Source organism: Pan paniscus, chromosome 20, assembly GCF_029289425.2.
Source record: "Pan paniscus chromosome 20, NHGRI_mPanPan1-v2.0_pri, whole genome shotgun sequence".
NCBI lineage: Eukaryota > Metazoa > Chordata > Mammalia > Primates > Hominidae > Pan > Pan paniscus.
Genome location: NC_073269.2, coordinates 8,197,416 through 8,220,603, shown reverse-complemented (window position 1 = coordinate 8,220,603; position 23,188 = coordinate 8,197,416). Strand labels below are relative to the sequence as shown.

The 23,188-nt window shown below is 57.9% G+C and overlaps 1 protein-coding gene across 18 annotated transcripts in view; it reads left to right on the top strand.

The window, feature by feature from the left end:
* The window catches only part of ZFR2 (zinc finger RNA binding protein 2), a 66,586-nt gene extending 45,594 nt beyond the window's left edge, over nt 1-20,992 (top strand). The window contains exons 8-20 of one of the 18 annotated variants that reach the window (XM_034946725.3): nt 1,366-1,523; nt 2,569-2,688; nt 3,296-3,432; nt 4,811-4,919; nt 5,882-6,072; nt 8,263-8,434; nt 11,161-11,299; nt 11,401-11,490; nt 13,743-13,840; nt 14,267-14,362; nt 16,129-16,240; nt 17,758-17,855; nt 18,901-20,992. In XM_034946725.3, coding sequence (XP_034802616.2) covers nt 1,366-1,523; nt 2,569-2,688; nt 3,296-3,432; nt 4,811-4,919; nt 5,882-6,072; nt 8,263-8,434; nt 11,161-11,299; nt 11,401-11,490; nt 13,743-13,840; nt 14,267-14,362; nt 16,129-16,240; nt 17,758-17,855; nt 18,901-19,077 — 1,697 coding nt within the window. In that variant the 3' untranslated portion in view covers nt 19,078-20,992. Of the gene's footprint in view, nt 1-1,365; nt 1,524-2,568; nt 2,689-3,292; nt 3,433-4,810; nt 4,920-5,881; nt 6,073-8,262; nt 8,435-11,160; nt 13,841-14,266; nt 14,363-16,128; nt 16,241-17,757; nt 18,880-18,900 lie in introns of those variants that run through there. The other 17 variants (XM_034946726.3, XM_034946728.3, XM_034946727.3 and 14 more) reach the window with 17 other exon arrangements.
* Nucleotides 20,993-23,188: the final 2,196 nt, after the last annotated feature.

The following is a 23,188-nucleotide window of genomic DNA, read 5'->3' as shown; positions in this document are numbered from 1 at the left end:
CCATGTTGGCCAGGCTGGTCTCGAACTCCTAACCTCAAGTGATCCACCAGCCTCGGCATTCCAAAGTGCTGGGATCACAGGCGTGAGCCACTGCGCCCGGCCTCTTCCGGTAGAATCTGGCCTGGTGCCGGGTGCTGGGGTTCTCTGGAAGCCCTCACCCTGCACCTACAGGGTTCCCTGGGCTGCCACCTCCACTGTGCTCCCCTGCACGCCCTGGTGCTCACGGTGAACAAATTGGGCTCAGAATCAGAGTTATGTGGGTACCAGGAAATGAAGGTGGAATCCTCACGCCCCTCTGCCTGTGACCCTACCTTCCCTGCGTGCAAAGCCCCAGCTGTCAGAGCTGACCCGCGTTAACTAGGATTACATGCCAGGCGTCTGCTCACTGCTTTGTGTGCATTGCTTCACTTTACCTCCACGACAATTCTTTTTTCGTGGTTTGTTTTGTTTTGTTTTGTTTTTGAGACAGAGTCTCACTGTGTCACCCGGGCTGGAGTGCAGAGGTGCAATCATAGCTCACTGCAGCCTCCACCTCCTGGGCTCAAGCGATCCTCCCAGCTCAGCCTCCTGAGTGACTGGGACTACAGGTGTGCACCACCACGTCCCACTACTTTTTGTATTTTTTTTTTTTTTGTAGAGGTGGGGTTCTGCTATGTTGCTCGGGCTGGTCGGAAACTCCTAGGCTTAAGCGATCCTCCCACCTCGGCCTCCCACAGCACTGGGTTTACAGGCATGAGCCACTGTGCCCAGCCCACAACTACTCATTTAAGTCAATGTTGTCACCAGTCCCAATGTGTAGATGGAAAAGCCGTAAACGGTGGAGGTGGAATTGGAACCCGGGTCTGTCTAAGAGTCTCTGCCGTGGACCACCGTGCTGTGCGTGGGCAGGGGTCGAGGGAGCCACATTCTATTTTTAGCCTCAGCAGCGTTGATTCTTGAATAGCAACATGATTTTGAAGATCAAACCATCAAGTCATTCTTATAACAAAGATATTTGTCTCCCCCGAGGCTCCATCATTTCGCCTAACGGGGGTAGGTTAAGTGGGAGCCTTGGTCCGCCTGATACTTCATGGTCTATTAACTGTGGATTTTGTGCTGTCAGTGGGTTCCTCAAGCGAGGGCCTAAAACCAGGGCTTCTCCCCGGATGGATTGAAATTGGCCTCGGTTTCTTGGCTGGGTCACACGCAGGCATGAAAGGGAGAGCGAGGTTGCTGCCCGGGGCCATTCCCCCTGACATCACAGGAGGGAGGGGGATGGCACAGCCTGCGGTCTGGGTGGCTCTCCACCCCATGCCGCCTGGCGGGTCTGCAGCCGCAGTGCTTTCTCCTGGAACAGGGTATAAGTGACATGGTTTTTCCCCTCAGGGCCTCCTGAGCCACAGGCAGCAGGCTGCAGACCCCAGTGGGGGAAACCAGCCCGACCTAAATTAGAGGGTCCCAGAGCACCTACCCAAGGAGGCTCAGAGGAAGCTCCTGCGGGCTGCTCTGATGTGCAGCCGGTGGGCCCGGAATATGTGGAGGAGGTAAGTCGAGGCTGTCAAGTCCTGGTGCCCTGGTCAGGGAAGGACCTTCCCATGGATCAGGCTTCGAGACCTCACCCGGCTTCTCCCAGCGAGATTTACAGACCCATCCCCGTTCCTGAGCTGCACAGGCCAGACCTCCATGGACCAAAACCCCGTGCAGACCCGCTTGACACTTTGGGTGCCAGATTTTGGTATCAGCAGGAAATGAATATGGCCCCATGAGGGCCAGAGACAGGCCTAGGCATTCCCAACAGGGGGCCCTGCGGAGGCGTCTGTCTGGAAGGTGGAAGGGATCTGGGCAGTAGAAAGCTCCCCGGGAGGTTGGCGGCCCTTCCATCCAGCCCCTTTCCTGGGCCTGGGGGACCCTGGGACCTGCCAAGGTCAGGCTGGTGAGCAGTGGAGCCGAGCTCCTGGGCCAGGTCTGCCAGCTCCCAGGCCAGCGGCAGTTCAGACCCCGGTTGGCCTTGCGCGTGCCAAAGAGGCAGGGCTGGGTTTCCTCTGCCTTGCCTGTAGGCCTGGGATTCTTTTAAGAGACAGGGTCTTGCTGTGTCACCGAGGCTGGAGTGTAGTGGTGCCATCATGGCTCACTGCAACCTCAAACTTCTGGGCTCAATCAATCCTCCCACCTCAGTCTCCCAAGTAGCTGGGACTACAGGCATGAGCCACCACTCCCAGCTAATTTTTGTATTTTTTATTTTTTTTGTAGAGATGGGGGTCTCGCTATGTTGACCAGGCTGGTCTTGAACTCTTGGGCTCAAGCAATCCTCCAGCCTCCCATGGTGGCACGTGCCTGTGGTCCCAGCTACTCGGGAGGCTGAGGTGGGAGGATCGCTTGAGCCCAGGAGTGTGAGGCTGCAGTGAGCCAAGACCGAGCCACTGTACTCCACTCCAGCCTGGGTGACACAGCAAGACCCTGTCTCTAAAAAGACATACATAAATAAAATGACCAGCAAGGAGGAAGGCTCCGCCACGACCTGGCAGCGGTAGCATCTCACATCCCACCCCGCCTCGTGCCTGGTGCGCGTGCGGCTGTTCTGTGTCTCAGGTGTTCAGCGACGAAGGGCGAGTGCTTCGCTTCCACTGCAAGCTGTGCGAGTGCAGTTTCAACGACCTTAACGCGAAGGACCTGCACGTGAGGGGGCGGCGGCACCGGCTGCAGTACCGGGTGCGTCCAGCAGGGGGAGCCCCGACACCCGTCCGGGCTGTGCTCGGGCCCGGCGGGCGCTGGGAGGCCTCTGGTCGGGCCTCTTCCGCGCGTGTGATCCGACGAACTTAAGAGGGAGGGGTGATTTTCTGTGTTTTCAACGTCTTGGTCCACGTCTCAAAAGTGTATCTTCGGCCGGGCGCGGTGGCTCACGTCTATCATCCCAGCACTTTGGGAGGCCAAGGTGGGTGGATCATTTGAGGTCAGGAGTTCGAGACCAGCCTGGCCAACATAGTGAAATCTTTACTAAAAATACAAAAATTAGCCAGGTGTGGTGGTGCGCACCTGTAATCCCAGCTACTCGGGAGGCTGAGGCAGGAGAATCGCTTGAACCCGGGAGGTGGAGGTTGCAGTGAGCCGAGGTCACACCATTGCACTCCAGCCTGGGAGACAAGAGCAAGACTCTGTCTTGAAAAAAAAAAAAAAAAAAAAAAAAAAAAGGCTTTGGGAGATTTTTCAGCCCAACAGTTCTAGTCTCTGGGCCTCTCCCTGCACCCCAAGATCCTCCTGGCATCCCTGTCTAAAGCAAGGTCCCTACTCTCAGAGCCTTGCCTCTCCTTTCCAGAAGAAAGTGAACCCGGACCTTCCCATTGCCACGGAGCCCAGCAGCCGGGCTCGGAAGGTCCTGGAGGAGCGCATGAGGAAGCAGCGGCACCTGGCGGAGGAGCGGCTGGAGCAGCTGCGGCGCTGGCACGCGGAGAGGAGGTGCCCGGCTGCGGGTCTTGGCAAGGGGGCCTGGTGAGGGAGGGCAGGTCCAGCGTGGAACCTAGACGCCCACTGCTGCAGATTACGGAGCTCCTCCGTGTGAGCTCTCAAGCAGTGGGGGGAGACGGGTGCCCGGGCAGTGGGCACGTCCTGGTGTGGGAGTGTGAGAGAGTTCCAGAGCAGACGGGCAAGGGCACAGTGGCATGCAGACCTGACACGTGGGCTCCAGGGCCTCCGTAGATGCAGGGACACTGCCTGCCAACTCGCTGGACCACATGGCTGCAGAGGCGCCTTGTGACCTGTGTCCCTCCTGACCCCTGGTGTCACCTGTGTCCCCTGACCTCTAGTGTCCCTGTGTACCCTGATCCCTCGTGTCCTCTGTGACCCCTTACCCCTGGTGTCCCCTGTGTCCCCCTGACCCCCAGTGTCCCCTGGGTCCCCCTGACCCCTGGTGTCCCTGTGTATCCTGACCCCTGGTGTCCTCTGTGACCCCTTACCCCCGGTGTCCCCTTGACCCCTGGCATCCTCTGTGTCCCCTGACCTTTGTGTCCCCTGTGTCCCTGACCCCTGGTGTCCTCTGTGTCCCCTGACCTTTGTGTCCCCTGTGTCCCCGACCTCTGGTGTGCCTTGTGACCCCTGACCCCTGGAGTCCCCTGTGTTCTCCTGACCCCTGGTGTCCCCCTGATCCCTGGTGTGCCCTGTGACCCCCTGACCCCAATGCCTCTGCGCTTCCTGACCCCTGGTGTCCCCTGTGTCCCCTGACCCCTGGTGTCCCTCTGTCCCCTGGTGTTCCTGTGTCTCCTGACCCCTGATGACCCTGTGTCCCCTTACCCTTGGTATCCCCTGAGTCCCCTTGACCCCTGGAGTCCCCTGTGTCCCCCTGATCCCCTAGTGTCCCCTCATTCCCAGTGTCCCCTGTGTCCCCCTGACCCCCGGTGTCCCTGTGTCCCTGACCCCTGGAGTCCCCTGTGTCCCCCTGATCCCCTAGCGTCCCCTCATTCCCAGTGTCCCCTGTGTCCCCCTGACCCCAGTGTCCCCTGTGTCCATCCTAGAGCATTTTCTGATGTAACATCTGACTCTGGTGTGTCCAGCAGCAGCAGGTTTGCATTGGGAAGGGAACCAGGACCTCCTGAAGGCCGTGGCTGCCCGGGCTGGGCCTCATTTGCCTAAGGGGTGTCTTTGGCTGCCCCCCACACCAGCCTTCCCAGCCTCAGTCTTCTGTGCATACAGCAGGCACCCATGCAGTGCAGTGGAGCCCCAGCAAGAGCTTTGGCCCTGCCTTCCTTGCTGGGAGCACGAGGCCCCAGTGTTTCTGACTTGACCCCAGCTTAGGGCCACTGCTGGCCTGACCATGCTCTGTCCCATCTCGGTCCCGCAGGCGGCTGGAGGAGGAGCCACCCCAGGATGTGCCGCCCCACGCGCCGCCCGACTGGGCCCAGCCTCTGCTCATGGGCAGGCCGGAGTCACCCGCCAGCGCCCCACTCCAGGTAGGTACAGTTTCCTCTGTGTGCAAACGCGGGCGACCTCACATTCCCCGGAGCAGCGGACACCTCCTCAGGAGGACCCGGCCTCCCCCCAACTCCCACATAGTACTCAGGGGATGGGGCTCCACGGCCCAGGCCTCCACTCCACAGATGGGAGCCCCAGCACCCCAGCCCCTACCACTGGCCACAGAGATCCCTTCTGCTTCCTGGAGCCCCGGGTGGTCGCCTCCCTTGGGGAGCCTCATGCCTCTGCGGCTACTACTGTCTCTTCTCAGAAGCACCTGTCCCCGCAGCCCGAGCCCCCAGGTTCGACAGGAACTTTTTTTTTTTTTTTTTTTTTTTTTTGAGACAGAGTCTCACTCTGTCGCCCAAGGCTGGAGTGTAGCGGTGCAATCGTGGCCTCACTGCAACCTCTGCCTCCCGGGTTTAAGCGATTCTCATGCCTCAGCCTCCTGAGTAGCCAGGACTATGGGCGCCCGCCACCACGCCGGGCTCTCTTGTGTTTTTAGTAGAGGCAGGGTTTCACCATGTTGGCCAGGCTGGCCTGGAACTCCTGACCTCAGGTGAGCCACCCGCCTCGGCCTCCCTAAGTGCTGGGATTACAGGCGTGAGCCACCGTGCCCGGCCTCAATGGGAACCTCGGATTTGCACCTTGCTGTGAGAAAGGGGTTCCCAGGCTGACTCAAAAGCCTCTGGTCTGGAAATTTAAGAATATGGCCAGAGGTGGCGGAGTTTCCCCCCATTCCTTCACTCAGACCCGAGCTTCCTGCAGCCATCAGGGGCAGCCCGAGGTACCTCCCTGTTCCCCACCCCGGGGCTCTCTGTGTGCGCTGGGTTCTCACCTGGCCACGCTGCCGCCTCATAACCCGGCTGGCCACAGCCACCTGCCCCCACCTGCCCGCCTGCCCAGCACTCCCCAAGGGACCCCATAGACCACCCTTGACACATGCGGCCTCTCCCCACAGCCCGGGCGGCGGCCGGCGTCCAGCGACGACCGGCACGTCATGTGCAAGCATGCCACCATCTACCCCACGGAGCAGGAGCTCCTGACCGTGCAGAGGGCCGTGTCCCACGCAGAGCGGGCCCTCAAGCTGGTGTCCGACGCGCTGGCCGAGGAGGACCGGGGCCACCGAGAGGAAGAGGGTGACAAGCGCAGGTCATTGGAGATCCCCTTCCCCAGGGCCCGGCTCTCAGCCAGGACAGAGGTCAGCTCCTCGGGACGAGACCCTGCAGGAACCCCCAGCTCTGATGGGCCTGGAGCCGTCGGTGGCCCGCCGCAGCTTTCCAGCCCCAGGAGTAGGAAGTTCCCCAGGTCTCAGAGCTGGAGCTTCTCGGCACTGAACGAGGCTGGTTTGCAGCGGGTGATCCGTGCTGTTCTAATGCCTTAGCATTCCCTTTTGCTATTGAAGTCGCATCTAAAAATAGTTCACAAGGGACTGACAGTCTCTGTAAACCTCAGTTTCCTCATTGGCAAAAGGAAAAGCTGAGCGTGATTCTGACGGACTTCTCTGCCTTGGGGAGTAATTGAGTAATCAGAGTAGTTCATGTCACTGAGTGCCCGTGTGAATCAGCTCCCAACCCCTGTGATTCTTAGGAAGTGAGAAAGTCCCCACGTTGTCTAAGTAATTGCCATGGAGATACCTCATCTGAGCGGGAGTTACCTTTTTTCAAAGTCCTTTCCTGCTCTGGCAGCTGTTGTTTGTTGTTGTTTTTTTGTTTGTTTTGTTTTTTAAGAAACAGATCTCACTCTGTTACCCAGGCTGGAGGGCAATGGCGCGATCAGAGCTCACTGACCCTCAGACCCCGGGCTCAAGCTGTCCTCCCGCCTCAGCCTCCCGAGTAGCTGGGACTGCAGGCGCCCACCACCACACCCAGCTAATTGTTAACTTTTTGTAGCAATGCGGGGTCTCGCTATGTTAGCCAGGCTGGTCTTGAACTCCCGGGCTCAAGCGATCCTCCCACCTCGGCCTCCCAAAGTGCCAGGATTACGGGTTCACTTTCCTTTTTGAATGCTTCTCTATTGTGGTAAAATCCACATCACACAACACTGAGCATTTTAACCTGTCTAAGTGCACAGTTCAGGATCATGAAGCACGTTCACACGTGCAAACTACACCCCTGTCCATCTCCAGAGCTGTCTCATCTTCCCAAACAGAAGCTCTGTCCCAATTAAGCAAACTCCTCTTTTTGTTTTGTGCACCCACGCGTGCCCGCCCTGTCTCTGTGGATTGGCCTGTGCTGGACAGTTCATAGAAATGGGGTCGCACACCGTGTGGCCTTTTGTGTCTGGCTGATCCACTCGGCCTGAGGGCTTCCTTTTGCTGGAGCACAGAGTATTGGCTCCATATAGGAAATGTGAGCCTTGCACCTGTGGGTTGCAAAGTGTCCCAATACAAGGAGTGCCCAGGAAGCTGCCCTCTCCTTTTTTTTTTTTTTTTTTTTTTTGAGACTGAGTCTTGCTCTGTTGCCCAGGCTGGAGTGCAGTGGTGCGATCTCGGCTCACAGCAACCTCTGCCTTCCAGGTTCAAGTGATTCTCCTGCCTCAGCCTTCCAAGTACTGGAACTACAGGAATGTACCACCACACCCAGCTAATTATTATTATTATTATTATTATTATTATTATTATTATTTTGAGATGGAGTCTTGCTCTGTCTCCCAGGCTGGAGTTCAGTGACACATTCTCGGCTCACTGCAACCTCCATCTCCTGGGTTCAAGCGATTCTCCTGCCTCAGCCTCCCAAGTTGCTGAGATTACAGGCACCCGCCACCATGCCTGGCTAATTCTTATATTTTTATTAGAGATGGGTTTTCGCCGTGTTGGTCAGGCTGGTCTCAAACTCCTGACCTCAAGTGATCTGCCCACCTCAGCCTCCCAAAGTGCTGGGATTACAGGCGTGAGCCACCACGCCCGGCCTAGGTTTGTGAATTTTCTTAACCCCCGTGAAGCAAGGGCAGAAAGCAGCCTTGCTTTCTGTCCTCTCTGGAAGCCATGTGGAGCTGAAACAACAGGGTGACAGAGTCCGTGAATGCTGGAGCCACCAGACCTCGCGGGGCGGGCCTGGGGCTTAGCGTTTGCTCACAAGGAAGGAAAATGTGGGTTTGGCCACGCGTCCCGGCTACTCCGAGGCATGCCCGGTGGCAGCACCTCCGAGATCGATCTCACGGTGTCTCATTTCATCCCGCAAGCGCCTCCGACAGAGCGGCCTGGTCCCATTTCATGGATGAGGATGCCGAGGCACAGAGAGGCTCTGTAACTTGCAGGGTCCCCGTAGCTCAGGAGGGAGGCAGCTGGGGTACCCCGCGTCTCTCCGCTGATGGCGCACGTCTGTGGCTTTGTCCCCACAGCAGCGTTGTCCCCCAGACTCGGGTCCTGAAAGGCGTCATGCGAGTAGGCATCCTGGCGAAAGGCCTTCTCCTGCGTGGGGACAGGAACGTGCGCCTCGCTCTGCTCTGCTCCGAGAAGCCCACGCACAGCCTGCTGCGGAGGATCGCCCAGCAGCTGCCCCGGCAGCTCCAGGTAAGGTCAGGGCCCTGCTCATCGCTGCTTCTGGCGTCTGGCTGCCAGCCCTCTCCCCGCAGCCCCTTGAGCTCCTAGATGGCAGGGGACCTTTGTTACTACACAACTTTAAGGTACAAGAAGCATTAAGCCAGGTGCAGTGGCTCACATCCGTAATCCCAGCACTTAGGGAGGCTGAGGCAGGTGGATCGCTTGAGGTCAGGAGTTTGAAACCAGCCTGGCCAACATGGTGAAACACCATCTCTACTAAAAATACAGAAATTAGCCAGGCCTGGTGACATGTGCCTGTAATTCCAGCTATGTGGGAGGCTGAAGCGCGAGAATCACTTGAATCCCGGAGGCAGAGGTTGCACTGAGCTGAGATTGGGCTGCTGCCCTCCAGCCTGGGCGACAGAGCGAGACTGGGTCTCAAAAAAAAAAAAAAAAAAAAAAAAAGATACAAGAAGAAGCATCGCTGTTAAAAACCAACCAGTTTGTTAGCCAGGCATGGTGGCTCACGCCTGAAATCCCAGCACTTTGAGAGGCTGAGGCAGGAGGATCACTCGAGTCCAGGAGTTTGAGACCAGCCTGGGCAACATAGTGAGAACCTGTATCTGCAAAAAACTTAAAAATTAGCTGAGCATGGGCCAGGCGGGGTGGCTCACGCCTGTAATCCCAGCACTTTGGGAGGCTGAGACGGGCAGATCATGAGGTCAGCAGATAGAGACCATCCTGGCTAACACGGTGAAACCCCGTCTCTACTAAAAATACAAAAAAAAAAAAAATTAGCCAGGCGTGGTGGCAGGCGCCTGTAGTCTCAGCTACTCGGGAGGCTGAGGCAGGAGAATGGCATGAACCCGGGAGGCGGAGGTTGCAGCGAGCCGAGATTGCGCCACTGCACTCCAGCCTGGGCGAGAGAGCGAGACTCTGTCTAAAAAAAAAAAAGATGAGCTGAGCATGGCGGCATGTACCTGTAGTCCCAGCTACTCAGGGAGCTGCAGCGCGAGAATCCCTTGAGCCCAAGAGTTCGAGGCTTCAGTGAGCTGTGATTCACTACTGCACTCCAGCCCGGGCAACAGAGCAAAACTCAGTCTCAAAAGAAATTCAAAAAGAGTAAATGATGATGAAAGCTGCACAGAAAACATTCGCAGCAATCACGACTAGGAAGCCGTAAGAAAAGCAAAAACCCAATTTCAATTTTAGGGCTGTGAAATGTCAACTGAATTTTTTTCCTCTAGAGAATTTTCATATACTCTTCTCATACTGAAGAATTTACATTGATCATCTTAGGTTTAAAAAGAAAAATCGGGCCTGGTGTGGTGGCTCATGCCTGTAATCCCAACACTTTGGGAGGCCAAGGCAGGTGGATCACCTGAGGTCCAGAGTTCGAGACCAGCCTGGCCATCATAGTAAAACCCCATCTGTACTAAAAATACAAAAATTAGCCGGGCATGGTGGTGGGCGCCTGTAATCCCAGCTACTCAGGAGGCTGAGGGAGGGGAACCATTTGAGCCCTGGAGGCAGAGGTTGCAGTGAGCAGAGATAGTGCCCCTGCACTCTAGCCTGGGCCACAGAGTAAGACTCTGTCTTAAAAAAAAAAAAAAAAGAAAGAAAGAAAAATGAAAAATCAGTCCCCAGAGTCATTCCTTCTTCCTGAGCGTCTGTCACCATCCCTGGGAAAACTCAGCCTTACTCCTTTGACTTTTCCAGGGGGCACTGGATGCCCAGTGGATGGGCAGTGCCTGGTCGGGGAGACAGTGTTCCCCATAGAAGGACCAGCACCTGCAGAGGCCAAAAAGCAGGAGGCCCAGAGCAAGGAGGGGTGGGCACGAGGGAATGAGGGGGCACCTAGATCAAGCCAGGCCTGAAGGCCGTACCAGGAGGTAGGATTGCATTCTCAGGGAAGTGGGGAGGCTGGAGGGTTTTGAGCAGGGGAGTGACATGCTCTGACTTCAATGATTGCATCTCACATTTCCTGCACACCTACAACATGACAGTGGCCACAACATGACAGATACAGCCCCTGCTTTCTGGAAAACTTGCAGCCCGGTGGCAAAGACAATAACTGAGCCCCATGAGAATGGCTAAGGCTGTGGGGAAGCTGACAACATCCACCCCAGTAATGTCGACGGAGCCCCCTGGGGGCTGCCTTGCAGCAGGGAGGCCCTGAGAAGGGAAGGGATGGAGGATGGGGAGAGAGGTGCGTTTCAGGTGGGAGGCCAGGCTCAGGTGTGAGCACAGGCCGCATGGAGGGTGATGACCATGGACAGGAAGACCAGACTGTGACACAGACCTCTTGAGCTATGTCCTTCTCATAGGAGACGGTGGCATCTCATTATGGTTTTAATTTACTCCTCCCTGACTATGGGGTAATGTGTGTCATGTGTAAAAAGGGCCATTTGTGTTTCTTTTTCTGCCAGGTATCTGTTATTTCACTCACCAATTTTTTTTTATTGGATTGCTGGTCTTCTTGTTATTGAATTACAGGTATTCTTTACATATGGAGGCTCCTTGCATCACAGGATCTGTTGTCTGTACATATCTCTACATGTGTGCGCTCCTGGAGGGCTGCGGCTGTGTCTTGGTCACTTGGAGGTTCCAGACACAGGGCACAGGGCCTGGCACCCAGGCAGCAAGTGTGGGAGGCCCGACAGGATTAACTTACACACACCAACCACATCCTGGCTGATTTACACATGAATCTGGGCTGCAGTAAGGTGGCCTTGTGTTGTATTTACCCCTCCCAGATGGTGACCGAGGATGAGTATGAGGTCTCCTCCGACCCTGAAGCCAACATTGTCATCTCCTCCTGTGAGGAGCCCAGGATGCAGGTCACCATATCTGTCACCTCACCTCTGATGCGGGAGGACCCCTCCACAGACCCAGGTGCGGCCCAGCCCTTCCTTCCAACCACTGTCCCCCGCACGCTTCCCCAGGGCGCTCCCCACACCCAGGCCTGGGGCAGCGTCTGCCTCTGCCCTGAGCAGGAAATGCCACAGCAGCCACGCTCCAGCACTGCTGTCCCCCTGAGGATTCCATGGGTCACACAAGAGCTGAGTCTCCAGGCAGCAGAGGAGGTGAGTCGGTGACAGCATCAGATGGGCTCAGAGCCTGGTTGCAGGGGCCCTGCTCAGGCAAGCGACACCGTGTCACCTCCCTTGCCCTTACCCAGGGCTGGCACCTGCTTCTCAGGCCCTGGTGACACCAGCCCTGGCGGCAAAGGACAGGTCTGAGCCATTTCCCCTGGGTCATGGCAGAAGCTCAGTTTGACTCTGTCCATCAGTCACCACGGTCCCAGTGCCACTGATTAGGAATGTAGGGGATCGGGGGTCTTAAAGCCAGACCTGCCAGGCCTGGGAGGGTGGGTGAGGGGCTGGGCCAGGCTAGGTGCAGCGAGGGTCTTGGCCAGTGGCCACAGCGGAGACAGGCATCAGTAACACACTGCACGTCTGTGCTCCCGAAGTCTCAGCCAGCTGTGGAATCTTCCAGAACAGTCTCTAGGGCAGTTTTCCAAACTCCTATCATCTTTCACCCCCTTCATAATCTTTTTTGGTCATAACTGAGGGCCATGACCTACTGATGTTTCTCTTTCAATCGATTTGGTATTTTTTGTTTGTTTGTTTTTTGAGACAGAGTCTCGCTCTGTTGCCCAGGCTGGAGTGCAATGGCGCGATCTCAGCTCACTGCAACTTCCGCCGCCTGGGTTCAAGCGATTCTCCTGCCTCAGCCTCCGAGTAGCTGGGACTACAGGTGTGCGCCACTATACCCAGTTAATTTTTTTGTATTTTTAGTAGAGACAGGGTTTCACCAGGTTGGCCAGGTTGGTCTCGAACTCCTGACCTCAGGTGATCCACCCACCTCGGCCTCCCAAGGTGCTGGGATTACAGGCATGAGCCACCGTGCCTGGCCCAATTTGTTTTTTAAAGCTTAAGTGTTTTTTTGTTTTTTTTTAATAAGAGCCTTGAATCATTAAATGGAAAGTCACGATCGGTCCTCACAAATAGTCATCTAAAAACTAAGTACAGTGTGGGGAAGAGAGTGGCTTTTGGCGCTAGCTGAAGGCTGTGACACAAATGCGGAGGAGGCTGGGGAGTGGCGCGGTTGTGGGGGCGGGTTAAGGGTTGGCGGCCACTAGGCAGTGGCTCTTTCCTGGCGCGGGTGGGTGATGAAGTGAGCGGAAATCCTTCTGTGAGGACAGATCAGTGACAGAAGAGCCCCGTGAGCCGCCCCCCAGGAAACTGCACTTCCTGTCGGCCTTTTCCTGCCCCCGCTTCCTCTCCCCAGGCCCAGCGTGGTGGGGAGGTGAGCTTCTAAAACTCCCTTTTTAGGTCGGGCACAGCGGCCACCTCTCTAATCCCAGCACTTTTGGAGGTCCAAGTGGGAGGATTGCTTGAGCCCAGAAATTCGAGACCAGCCTGGGCAAGGTAGTGAGACCCCATTTATTAAAAAAACAAAAAAATTTGGCCAGGCGCGGTGGCTCACGCCTGTAATCCTAGCACTTTGGGAGGCCAAGGCCAGCGGATCACCTGACGTGAGGGGTTCGAGATCAGCCTGGCCAACACGGTGAAACGCTGTCTCTACTAAAAATATAAAAATTAGCTGGGCGTGGTGGCGCGCGCCGGTAATCCCAGCTACTCAAGAGGTTGAGGCAGGAAAATCACTTGAACCCGAGAGGCGGAGGTTGCAGTGAGCCAAGATTGCGCCACTGCATTCCAGCCTGGGCGACAGAGTGAGACTCCATCTCAACACAAACAAATAAATAAATAAATATTAGCTGGGTGTGGTGGTGCACGCCTGCAGTCCCAGCTACTCAGGAGGCTGAGGCAGGAGGATCACGTGAGCCCAGGAGTTCGAGGTTGCAGTGAGCTCCAGTCACACCACTGCACTCCAGCCTGGGCCACAGAGCGAGACCCTGTCTCTAAATACGTAAAAAATAAAATCCCCACCGGGCACGGTGGTTCACGCCTGTAATCCCAGCACTTTGGGAGGCTGAGGTGGGAGGATCACCTGAGGTCAAGAGTTCAAGACCAGCCTGGCCAACATGGTGAAACCCCATCTCTACTAAAAATACAAAAATTAGCCAGATGTGGTGGCGGGCACCTGTAATCCCAGCTACTTGGAAGGCTGAGGCAGGAGAATCACTTGAACCCCGGAGACAGAGGTTGCAGTGAGCCAAGATCATGCCACTGCACTCCAGCCTGGGTGACACAGTGAAACTGTGTCTCAAAAAAAAAAAAAGGGTTGAGGGGCCCAAACTGAGCCCCTCACCCCGTTGGCAGCAGAGCGGGACGAGGCGCCTTCCCCGCACACCTCGAGGTTTTTCTTCTAGAAGGTGTGGAGGAGCCTCAGGCTGATGCAGGTGATGTCCTGAGCCCCAAGAAGTGCCTCGAGTCCCTGGCCGCCCTCCGTCATGCCAGGTGGTTTCAGGTCAGGGGGGCAGGGGTGGAGCAGGGGGAGAGGGGTGACTTTGAGGAACGTAGCTCAGAGGCACCAGGTCAACCCGGCGCGGCCGCCTCAGCCCCGTGGGCTCCCAGCGCAGACCGAGACGCCTGCCATCAGCTTCCTGGCCGAGCGCTGACTTGACAACCAACGCTGGCTCCTGGCTGATAGGGTCGGGAAATGTGGAAGGAGTGGGTGCTGCCCTGGGGGTGGGGACGCTGCCGTCTCGTGGCCACTCAACAGCCTGGTGGCACCGGGCTCATGTGGGAGTGGACTCTGTTTCCACCCGCCACCTTCAAGGCCCGCCAGGCTCCCTATTATCCTCCCTGGGGTTCACGCTCACGACAGAGCCCGGCGTCATGCCGTGTGGCCACGTGAGCCCCTGAAAGCTAACCGTGTGCTTCTCCCCCAAAGGCTCGAGCCAGCGGCCTGCAGCCATGCGTGATCGTCATCAGGGTCCTGAGGGACCTCTGCCGGCGTGTGCCCACCTGGGGGGCCCTGCCAGCCTGGGTAAGGCAGTGCCTGGCGGCCCAGCCCTCCACTGGGACCCCCAAGGGCCTCCATGGCCCTGACAGGCCCAGGCTGAGAGACAGACCCTTTCCCTCGAAGGAGCCGGCGGGAGACCTAGTACTCAGGAGAGGCCGTGGGAGTCCCTGAGGTCCCCTTGCGGGGGAGACGGCCCTCTCCACAGCCTCATTTGACTGCCATTATTCAAAACCCAGAACCTCACATGCAAATGTGGGACCGGCCAGGGAAATGTGAGGTGTCTGCTCGACTTCGTGGCACCGGGGCAGAGGGGCCCAGGCAGAGGGGCGGAAGCCAGACTCCCCATCCTGGCTGCACACCGGCCTCTGGGTGACCCAGCCCAGACGCACCTGCTCTGGAGGGGAGACCCCCTGCGGCTCGAACACCATCCCCCAGCCCATCCTGGTAGAAAGGGGAGGGAAGAGAAGAACCAGAATCCCCTCACCACAAGGTTCACAGAGCAGGCCCCATGCCCATGCTCCCCACGGAGACCCCGGGAACCCACCCAGTCCCCACACCTTCTCCACCAGCCACAAGCCAGCCATCCACACCCGGCCTCCCCCCGGCCCTGCGGGCGTCCCCCATCTCATGCTGGAGTGGCGTCCCCCATCCCGCGCTGGAGTGGTGTCTTGCCCGTGGTCCCTCCCACTGGGCCTGTGTGCCTCATCCACACCCACCCACTGCCCAGTGTCCAGAATGCAGCATGGTACAGAGGCGTTTGTTTGTTTTGTTTTGTTTTGTTTGGTAGAGATTAAGTCTCTTTTTTACTTTTTTTTTTAATCATTTTTTTGAGACGGAGTCTCGCTCTTGTTGCCCAGGCTGGAGTGCAGTGGCGAAATCTTAGCTCACTGCAACTTCTGCCTCCTGGGCTCAAGCGATTCTCCTGCCTCAGCCTCCCGAGTAGCTGGGATTACAGGCACGCACCACCACGCCCGGCTAATTTTTGTATTTTTAGTAGAGATGGGGTTTCGCCATGTTGGCCAGGATGGTCTCGAACTCCTGACCTCAAGTGATCTGCCCGCCTCAGCCTCCCAAAGTGCTGGGATTACAGGCGTGAGCCACCGCGCCGGACCTTTCACACCCATTGTTTAGGGGAAACGTCGTCTCCTCTCCTGGGAGGAGGTCACAGTAGCCTCCGTGCTGGGTGACCAGCGTGCGGCTGTCCTGACGTGGAGAAAGCCTGTGTTCCCTGAGACCTGTTTTCCTGCTGTGACTGTAGAGGCACCCACACGGTGCTGTGGGAGGCCAGCATTGCCCCTGTCCCCTCGTGCCCTCGGGAACTGGCCACAGGGGGGACGTGGTGGGATAGGGTGGCCCTTCCCCTCAGCTGAGGTGGGCCCCGCGTGGTGGACAGTGCACCTGACACTGGCATGTGATGTCACTGTGGACCGGCCGAGGAAACTGAGGCTCAGAGGGGTGAAGAAACCAGCCAGTATGGGAGGCTGAGGCAGGAGAGTCGCCTGAACTGGGGAAGCAGAGCTTGCAGTGAGCTGAGATCGTGCCACTGCACTCCAGCCTGGGCAATAGAGCGAGACTCCGCTCTCAGAAAAGAAAGAAACCAGCCCGTGGCCGTGCCAGGAGGTGGCAGAGCCCTGCCACGGGCCGCCCTCCTCGGCGGAAGTTCAGTGGGTGGTGGGAGTTAGAGAAAGAGCTGAGGGGGGCCTCCCGTCCCAGGGACCCCAGGACCCTCCCGGGCAGGCAGGGGCTGCCGCGCGCCCAAAACACAGCAACTGCTCTTCTGTCCCCACCAGGCCATGGAGCTGCTGGTGGAGAAGGCTGTGAGCAGCGCGGCTGGGCCCCTGGGCCCCGGGGATGCAGTCAGGCGAGTCCTGGAGTGCGTGGCCACAGGGACGCTCCTGACAGGTCAGTCGCTGGGCCGGAGGGCCCAGGAGGTGGGCGGCAAATCGCAGAGACCAGGGCCCGTGGCCATGGCACAGAGAGCTGGGGTCACAGACACAGAGGAAGTGTCCAGCCCAGGCAGGAGAGCAGCCCACAACACACACATGCTCCCAGCAGGAAGGCAGACAGGGCCGCGGTCATGGAGGACACCACCCTGCACGCAGGGCGCAGACACGCAGGTCCCGGAAGGGAGGGCTCAGCCCCCACCCAGGAGACAACAGTTATGTTCTCTGGTGGCCACGCCCACCGGCGGCGGCACAGAGCCACCCCAGCACAGAGCCACTCTGGCACAAATCCACCCCAGTGCCTGTCCTCCAAAGATTATCCAGAGGGAACAGCCAGGAGCTCAGAGGACAGAGGGCGCAGAGCTGCCCAGCACAATGCATTCTACACCAGCAGAGGGAAGAGAACGTGCCAGGACACACATGTGAGAGGGTGGCGACCAGATATGGAAAAGGGTGTTTTCGAGTCATTTTTAGTGACACAGGATGATAGCAAGTGAAAAGGGAGCATGAAGCTTTCAGCCCATTGCCTGGGCCATCATGTAAAGCACACGTGTAGGCATGCACACGCACACACGGACATACTTGCACACGGGCACACATGCACGCACATGCACGGGCACACATGGATATGAGCGCACATACAGGCACACATGGATGTACTTGCACACACGGGCACACATGCACACGCACGGGCACACAAGGACATGAGTGCACATACAGGTGCACACATGGATGTACCTGCACACACGGGCACACAAGGACGCACACGCACGGGCACACACAGACATGAGTGCATGCACACAGACATGCATGCACACATGGGCATGTACACATACATGAGTGCACACGGGCACACATGCACACACAGGCACATGCATGCACACGCATGGGCACACACATGGACATGAGTGCACACAGGCACACATGCACACACAGGCACATGCATGCACACGCACGGGCACACACATGGACATGAGTGCACATACAGGCACACATGGACATGCTTGCACACACAGGCACACATGCACGCACACACACGGGCATACCGTGCATGCATGGACACAGACATGGGTGCATGCACAAGCACACACAGACATGGGTGCACACACGGGCACACATGCACACATGCACATACGCCAATGTGCACACATGGACACATGTGCACATGGGCACGCATGGACACACACATGTCAGCATATGTGTATATGCATGGGTGCACACAGGCACGAAAACACACACAACGCCCAGGAGATGCTGGCAGCCCAACAGGCTTTGAGGGGCCAGGAGGACTCCCCCATGAGCCCGGGTGAGACCCTGAACCTGCTGAGAGAGGCTTGAGGGTCAGAGGTGCCACGGCTGCAAGTATAGCCCCATGCACGGGCCCCTGAGGCCCCACGGTGTCGAGGGACGGCCCTGTCACCGTCTTTCACGAGGGCATTCTCGCCTTCTTTGCTGTTCCCACTCCCCCTCACAAAGACGGGCCCGGGCTCCAGGATCCCTGCGAGAGAGACCAGACAGATGCCCTCGAGCCCATGACCCTCCAAGAGCGGGAAGACGTGACCGCCAGCGCCCAGGTAGGAGGGTCAAGTCACGGCAGGGGTGACACCCAGGCCCCAGCTCCGGCTTGCAGCTGTGCAGTGTTCCCCGAAATGGCCTGGGTTCCCCCTTCTCTCCCTCCCACTGAGATGTACAGGAACAGGAGGGCGGCCCGTGGGTAGCAGGACCGCGCACAGGGACAGGGCCAGCCTGGCATGGTGGCATGGGGCCAGCAGCTCAGAGCCAAAGCCACCACCGTAACGACGCCCAGACCTCAGGTCTCATTGGCAGGGACCGTCCTCCCCCACACCACTGACCATGGTCCTAGAAGCCCAGCCGTGGCCGACAGCTCCGCCTGCCCAGCCCTCACCTGTGGTTACTTTGTTTGCAAATTTGTTTATAAGAAAAATCTCCTAGCAGCACCAAAACCAAACTGCATCGGGTCTGACGTTTCTGAATTTTGCCTTGAATGGGATCAGTGGAATGGCTTGCAGTGCAGGATGTGGGGTCCCTCCAGTGAGGCGGAAAGAGCTGGTGGTCAGTGGAGCGGGGGGGCCTCCTGGGACAGTCCTTGTGGTCAGCCGGCACCACGCGAAAATTCCTCAGGCCCTGCAGTGACCCAAGCTCCGCAGTCGTAAGAAGCGGTATCGGCCGGGCCGGGTGGCTCATACCTGTAATCCCAGCACTTTGGGAGGCCGAGGCAGGCAGATCACAAGGTCAGGAGTTCGAGACCAGCCTGGCCAACATGGTGAAACCCCGTCTCTACTAAAAATACAAAATTAGTTGGGTGTGGTGGCACACGCCTGTAATCCCAGCTACTTGGGAGGCTGAGGCAGGAGAATCACTTGAACCTGGGAGGCAGAGGTTGCAATGAGCTGAGATCGCGCCACTGCACTCCAGCCTGGGTGACAGAGCGAGACTCTGTCTCAAAAAAGAAAGCAGCGGGGGGCCGGGGGCTATCTCGAGGGATACAGGATAGGCCTGGCCCATCTGCTGGTGGCCACAGACACCAGCCCCTCTGTGTCCCCAGCACTCAGGGAGCAGGGTGGGCGGGGGTCCTGACAGGCTGTGTGTGCCCCGCAGCACGCCCTGCGAATGCTGGCCTTCCGGCAGACCCACAAGGTCCTGGGCATGGATCTCCTGCCGCCCAGACACCGGCTGGGGGCCCGCTTCCGGAAGAGGCAGCGGGGACCTGGCGAGGCAGAGGAGGGCGCAGGGGAGAAGAAGCGGGGCCAGCGGGGCGGAGAGGGGCTCGTGTGAGGCACCTGCCTCCCCCACCTGCAGGCCTTCGCGTCCCTGCACTCCTGGACGTGTGCGCACCGACCAATGGCTGCTTCATCCCCAACGTTGGACAATGGTCATTTCCTTTTGAGTAATGCTCTGTAGGTTTCCTTTAAAACACCTGCGCTTCAGGCCGGGCACTGTGGCTCATGCCTTTAATCCCAGCACTTTGGGAGGCTGAGTTGCTTGAGCCTGAGAGTTCAAGGCCAGCCCAGACAACAGAGTGAGACCCCCATCTCTCCAAAATATTTTTAAAAATCAGCTTGGCGTGGTTGGTGGCCAGGCGCGGTGATTCACGCCTGTAATCCCAGCACTTTGAGAGGCCGAGGTGGGCAGATCGCCTGAGGTCAGGAGTTCGAGACCGGCCTGGTCAACATGGTGAAACCCTGTCTCTAGTAAAAAACACAACAATTAGCCTGGCGTGGTGGTGTGCACCTGTAGTCCCAGCTACTTGGGAGGCTGAGTCCGGAGCCTTGAGGCCAGGAGGGCAGTGAGCTGTGATTGCACCATGACACTCCAGCCTGGGCAACAGAAGAAGACTGTCACTTAAAAGAAATGTTTTTTAACATTTGTGCTTAAATTGTTAGAGAAATGACACCATCCAGCCCTGGGAGTGGCACCCCTTCCTCGAGGGCCCCATCCCCCACAGCCGGGGGGCCAGCAGTACAGCAAGCAGATTCTAAACTCGGGGGCATCTTGCTGGCTCTAAACTCACCTCGTGGTACAGGAAGGGGTTTTAACATACTTCCCCTGGGCTGGGCATGGTGGCTCACACCTATAATCCCAGCACTTTGGGAGGCCAAGCTTGGTGGATCGCTTGAGCCCAGGGGTTTGAGATCAGTCTGGGCAATATGGTGACACCCCATCTCTACAAAAAATTAGCCAGTTGTGGTGGCCCAAGCCTGTAGTCCCAGCTACTCGGGAGGCTGAGGCCGTAGGATCCCTTGAGCCCAGGAGTTCGAGGCTGCAGCGAGCCGAGATTGCGCTACTGAACTCCAGCCTGGGTTACAGAGCTGTCTCAAAGAAACAAACAAACAAACAAAACTTTTTTGGATGCGGCTGCGGCATGGATTTGAAATCACGTGGGCAGGCCCTGTTCTGGGGCCCCACCACGTGTGCAGGACAAACCCAGGGGAGCTCCCAGCCGGCAACCCCACGCCCCCAGCCCAGCCTGCTCCAAACAGTCCCCCCCACCCACCTCCGCAGCCAGGATGTCAGCAGGGCCTGAGCCAGGCTCGTCCCCTGTGGGGAGGGCCACAGGGCCAGGTGGACACGCCGACGGGCGATGAGGATCCTGGCTGGGCCTCCCCCGGGAACAGCTGTGCTGGACAGTCAGACCCGGAGCCCAGAGGCACCCCCACCCACCCCCCGCCCCGAGCCCTGTACCACTGAGTGCCTTTCACAGAGAAAACCCACTCTGCCATGTGTCACTGAGGCCTGGATTTTAGCTTTCATCCTTCCTTCCTCCCTCTCTCCCTGATGTAGGCCTTGGCTGGCCCTGAGGCAGGGGGTCCCCAAATCCCCCCTTGTGGTAGCAGGGCCCAGGACCCGTGCCTGGGGGACCCGGGGAGGGGCCGCCGTCTTGTGGATGCTGGCCATGGTGGGCAGGCGCCTCCTGGCACTGATGGATGTGGGGGCACCCCCTTCTGAGCCCCCACCCCAACCTGTTCAAACCTTCCGCTTGGTCAGTTTTTTTTTTCTTTGGCCAGCTGCCCAATGGCATTGAATGAGAAAAGTCCACCTTTGGGCAGATGTGATCTCCAGCCAGTGGCTCAGTTTTGTTTCTCTGTGTTTGAAGGACAGCCTGCATGTGGCTCTGTCTGAATGTCTTTGTAGAGCTACCTGGAAATTGGGAGGCAGGGGGAATAAAGGAAATCATTTGTCTTTTGTGTGAGCCGTGCCGTCCTTCCTGCGGGGTGCAGGTGACCCCAAATGCTGGGCTCTTCACCTCCTTCTCAGGGTCCCGGGTGGGGGTCTCCCAGAAACCCTGCAGCCCAAATGTGGACTGGGAGGGGCCCAAGGGGCTGGCACTGCTCAGTGGCTGCTCCCCAAGGGGTGGGCATCCTCAGGCTGTCCCCTCACAAGGGTCCCCTGGGAACACAGACACACCGGCTGAGAATCATTCGTCTCAACGCCTCCCATAACCCAGCTCTCTGCCTCGGTCCTTGAGGGTTCCCCTGGCCCCATCCTAGAGACACACAGTGAGATGCTCTGGAGGCTCCCCGAGGGCTTCCTGGAGGAGGAGGCAACTACGCTGAGTTTGGGAGAGATGCCTCTGCCCACAGAGTGCTTCCCCCGCCACATTCCCAAACCCTCAGAAGGCGGGCGGAGGGTGTTCAGATGCTGAGACCTGGTCACAGTGAAAGAGTTTCATGACAGTTTCCAGCCCACAGGGCTTCCCTGGCAGTGTTTGGGGGGGGGGCAGGCGGGGAGCAGAGTGGGGAGGAGGCAGATGCAGGGTGGGGGCGGCGGGACGGGAGTGGCAGGGGCTGGGTGTGGAGGGACCGCTGTTTCAGGCCCAGGCCAAAGGAGGGGGGTGGGGAGCCACCGAGGGGTCCCCTTCTAGCAGGGATTATCTGTCAGCAACAGGAATTGCTGGTTACGCCTCCCCGGAGGGCAGGCGGCCTCTAGGCCACGGTCCTCCTCCGCCTCACACCCTCTCTCCTGCTTTCCACTCTATCCCAAATTTCTTGGGAACCTCACCTCCCTTGCTACACACTCCGTCCACACACAGCCCCTCTCTCCGTCAGCATCGCGGCGGCAGCACCGCCATTTGCCCAGGGCTCAAGGTGACAGCCAGCACAACCAGGGAGGCCTCCTGGATTCCTCTGTTCTCCCGGCCAATCCATGAGGATGTCTTGTCAATTCCAGTTCCACCTTTTTTTTTTTTTTTTTTTTTTTTGAGACAGGGTCTCACTCTGTCTCCCAGGCTGGAGTGCAGCAGCTCGATCTCGGCTCACTGCAACCTCGCCTCCTGAGTTCCAGCGATTCTTCCACCTCAGCCACCCGAGTAGCTGGGACTACAGGCCTACATCACCACGCCCAGCTAATTTTTTGTATTTTTAGTAGAGACAGGGTTTCACCATGTTGGCCAGGCTGGTCTCAAACTCCTGACCTCAGGTGATCCGCCCACCTCAGCCTCCCAAAGTGCTGGGATTATAGGCGTGAGCCACTGCGCCTGGCCTATTCCTTGACTTTAAACCATGCATCTTTGAAACGATTTGGTATCTGTCTTCCCCTTGAGAATGTGAACTCTCTGCCTGTCAGGAAGCCTCTCACCATCAATTGGATCACCACTGTATTCCCAGATCTCGGGCAGGCCAGGGGGACGCTAGCAACTGAGTCGACCTCAGTGCTTAGAGCCACGCTCTGACACCAGAGGACATGTCTCTTTCTGGTGGTTATGAGAACACCATTTGTCGGCCGGGTGCAGTGGCATGTGCCTGTAATCCCAGCACTTTGGGAGGCCAAGGCGAGCGGATCACTTGAGGTCAGGAGTTCGAGACCAGCCTGGCCCACGTGGTGAAACCCTGTCTCTACTAAAAATACCAAAAATTAGTTGGGTGTGGTGGCGGGCACCTGTAATCCCAGCTACTTGGAAGGCTGAGGCAGGAGAATCGCTTGAACCCGGGAGGCAGAAGTTGTGGTGAGCCGAGATCACGCCATTGCACTCCAGCCTGGGCAACAAGAGCAAAACTCTGTCTCAGAAAGACAGAGAACACCATTTGTCTCTGTCTCGTTACCGGTGAGGGACTCCAGCCAAGGCTGTGGGGACAGAGGGAAGGGACAGGGGAAGGGGCACACCCTGGCAGGCCTGGCGATCACAGCAGCCCCTGGTGGGAGGCACCTCGTCCCCTGCTGTGAACCCCAGGCGGTACCTGCAGCCCCGCTTCCTTCCTTATGCCCCGGGAGAGGCGGCTCTCGGAAGCCTCCCACCCACAGTTCCCGTTCCCATCCCTGGCTCCCGGGGAAGGCAAACAGGATTCCTACCACCAGGTGGGTGAAAACCAGCCCGGCTGACAAAGAGTTAAGTCGGCCCTCCTAGCAACTCCAAAAAACCAAGTTTAGGCGGCGCGACAGCAAAATCAAG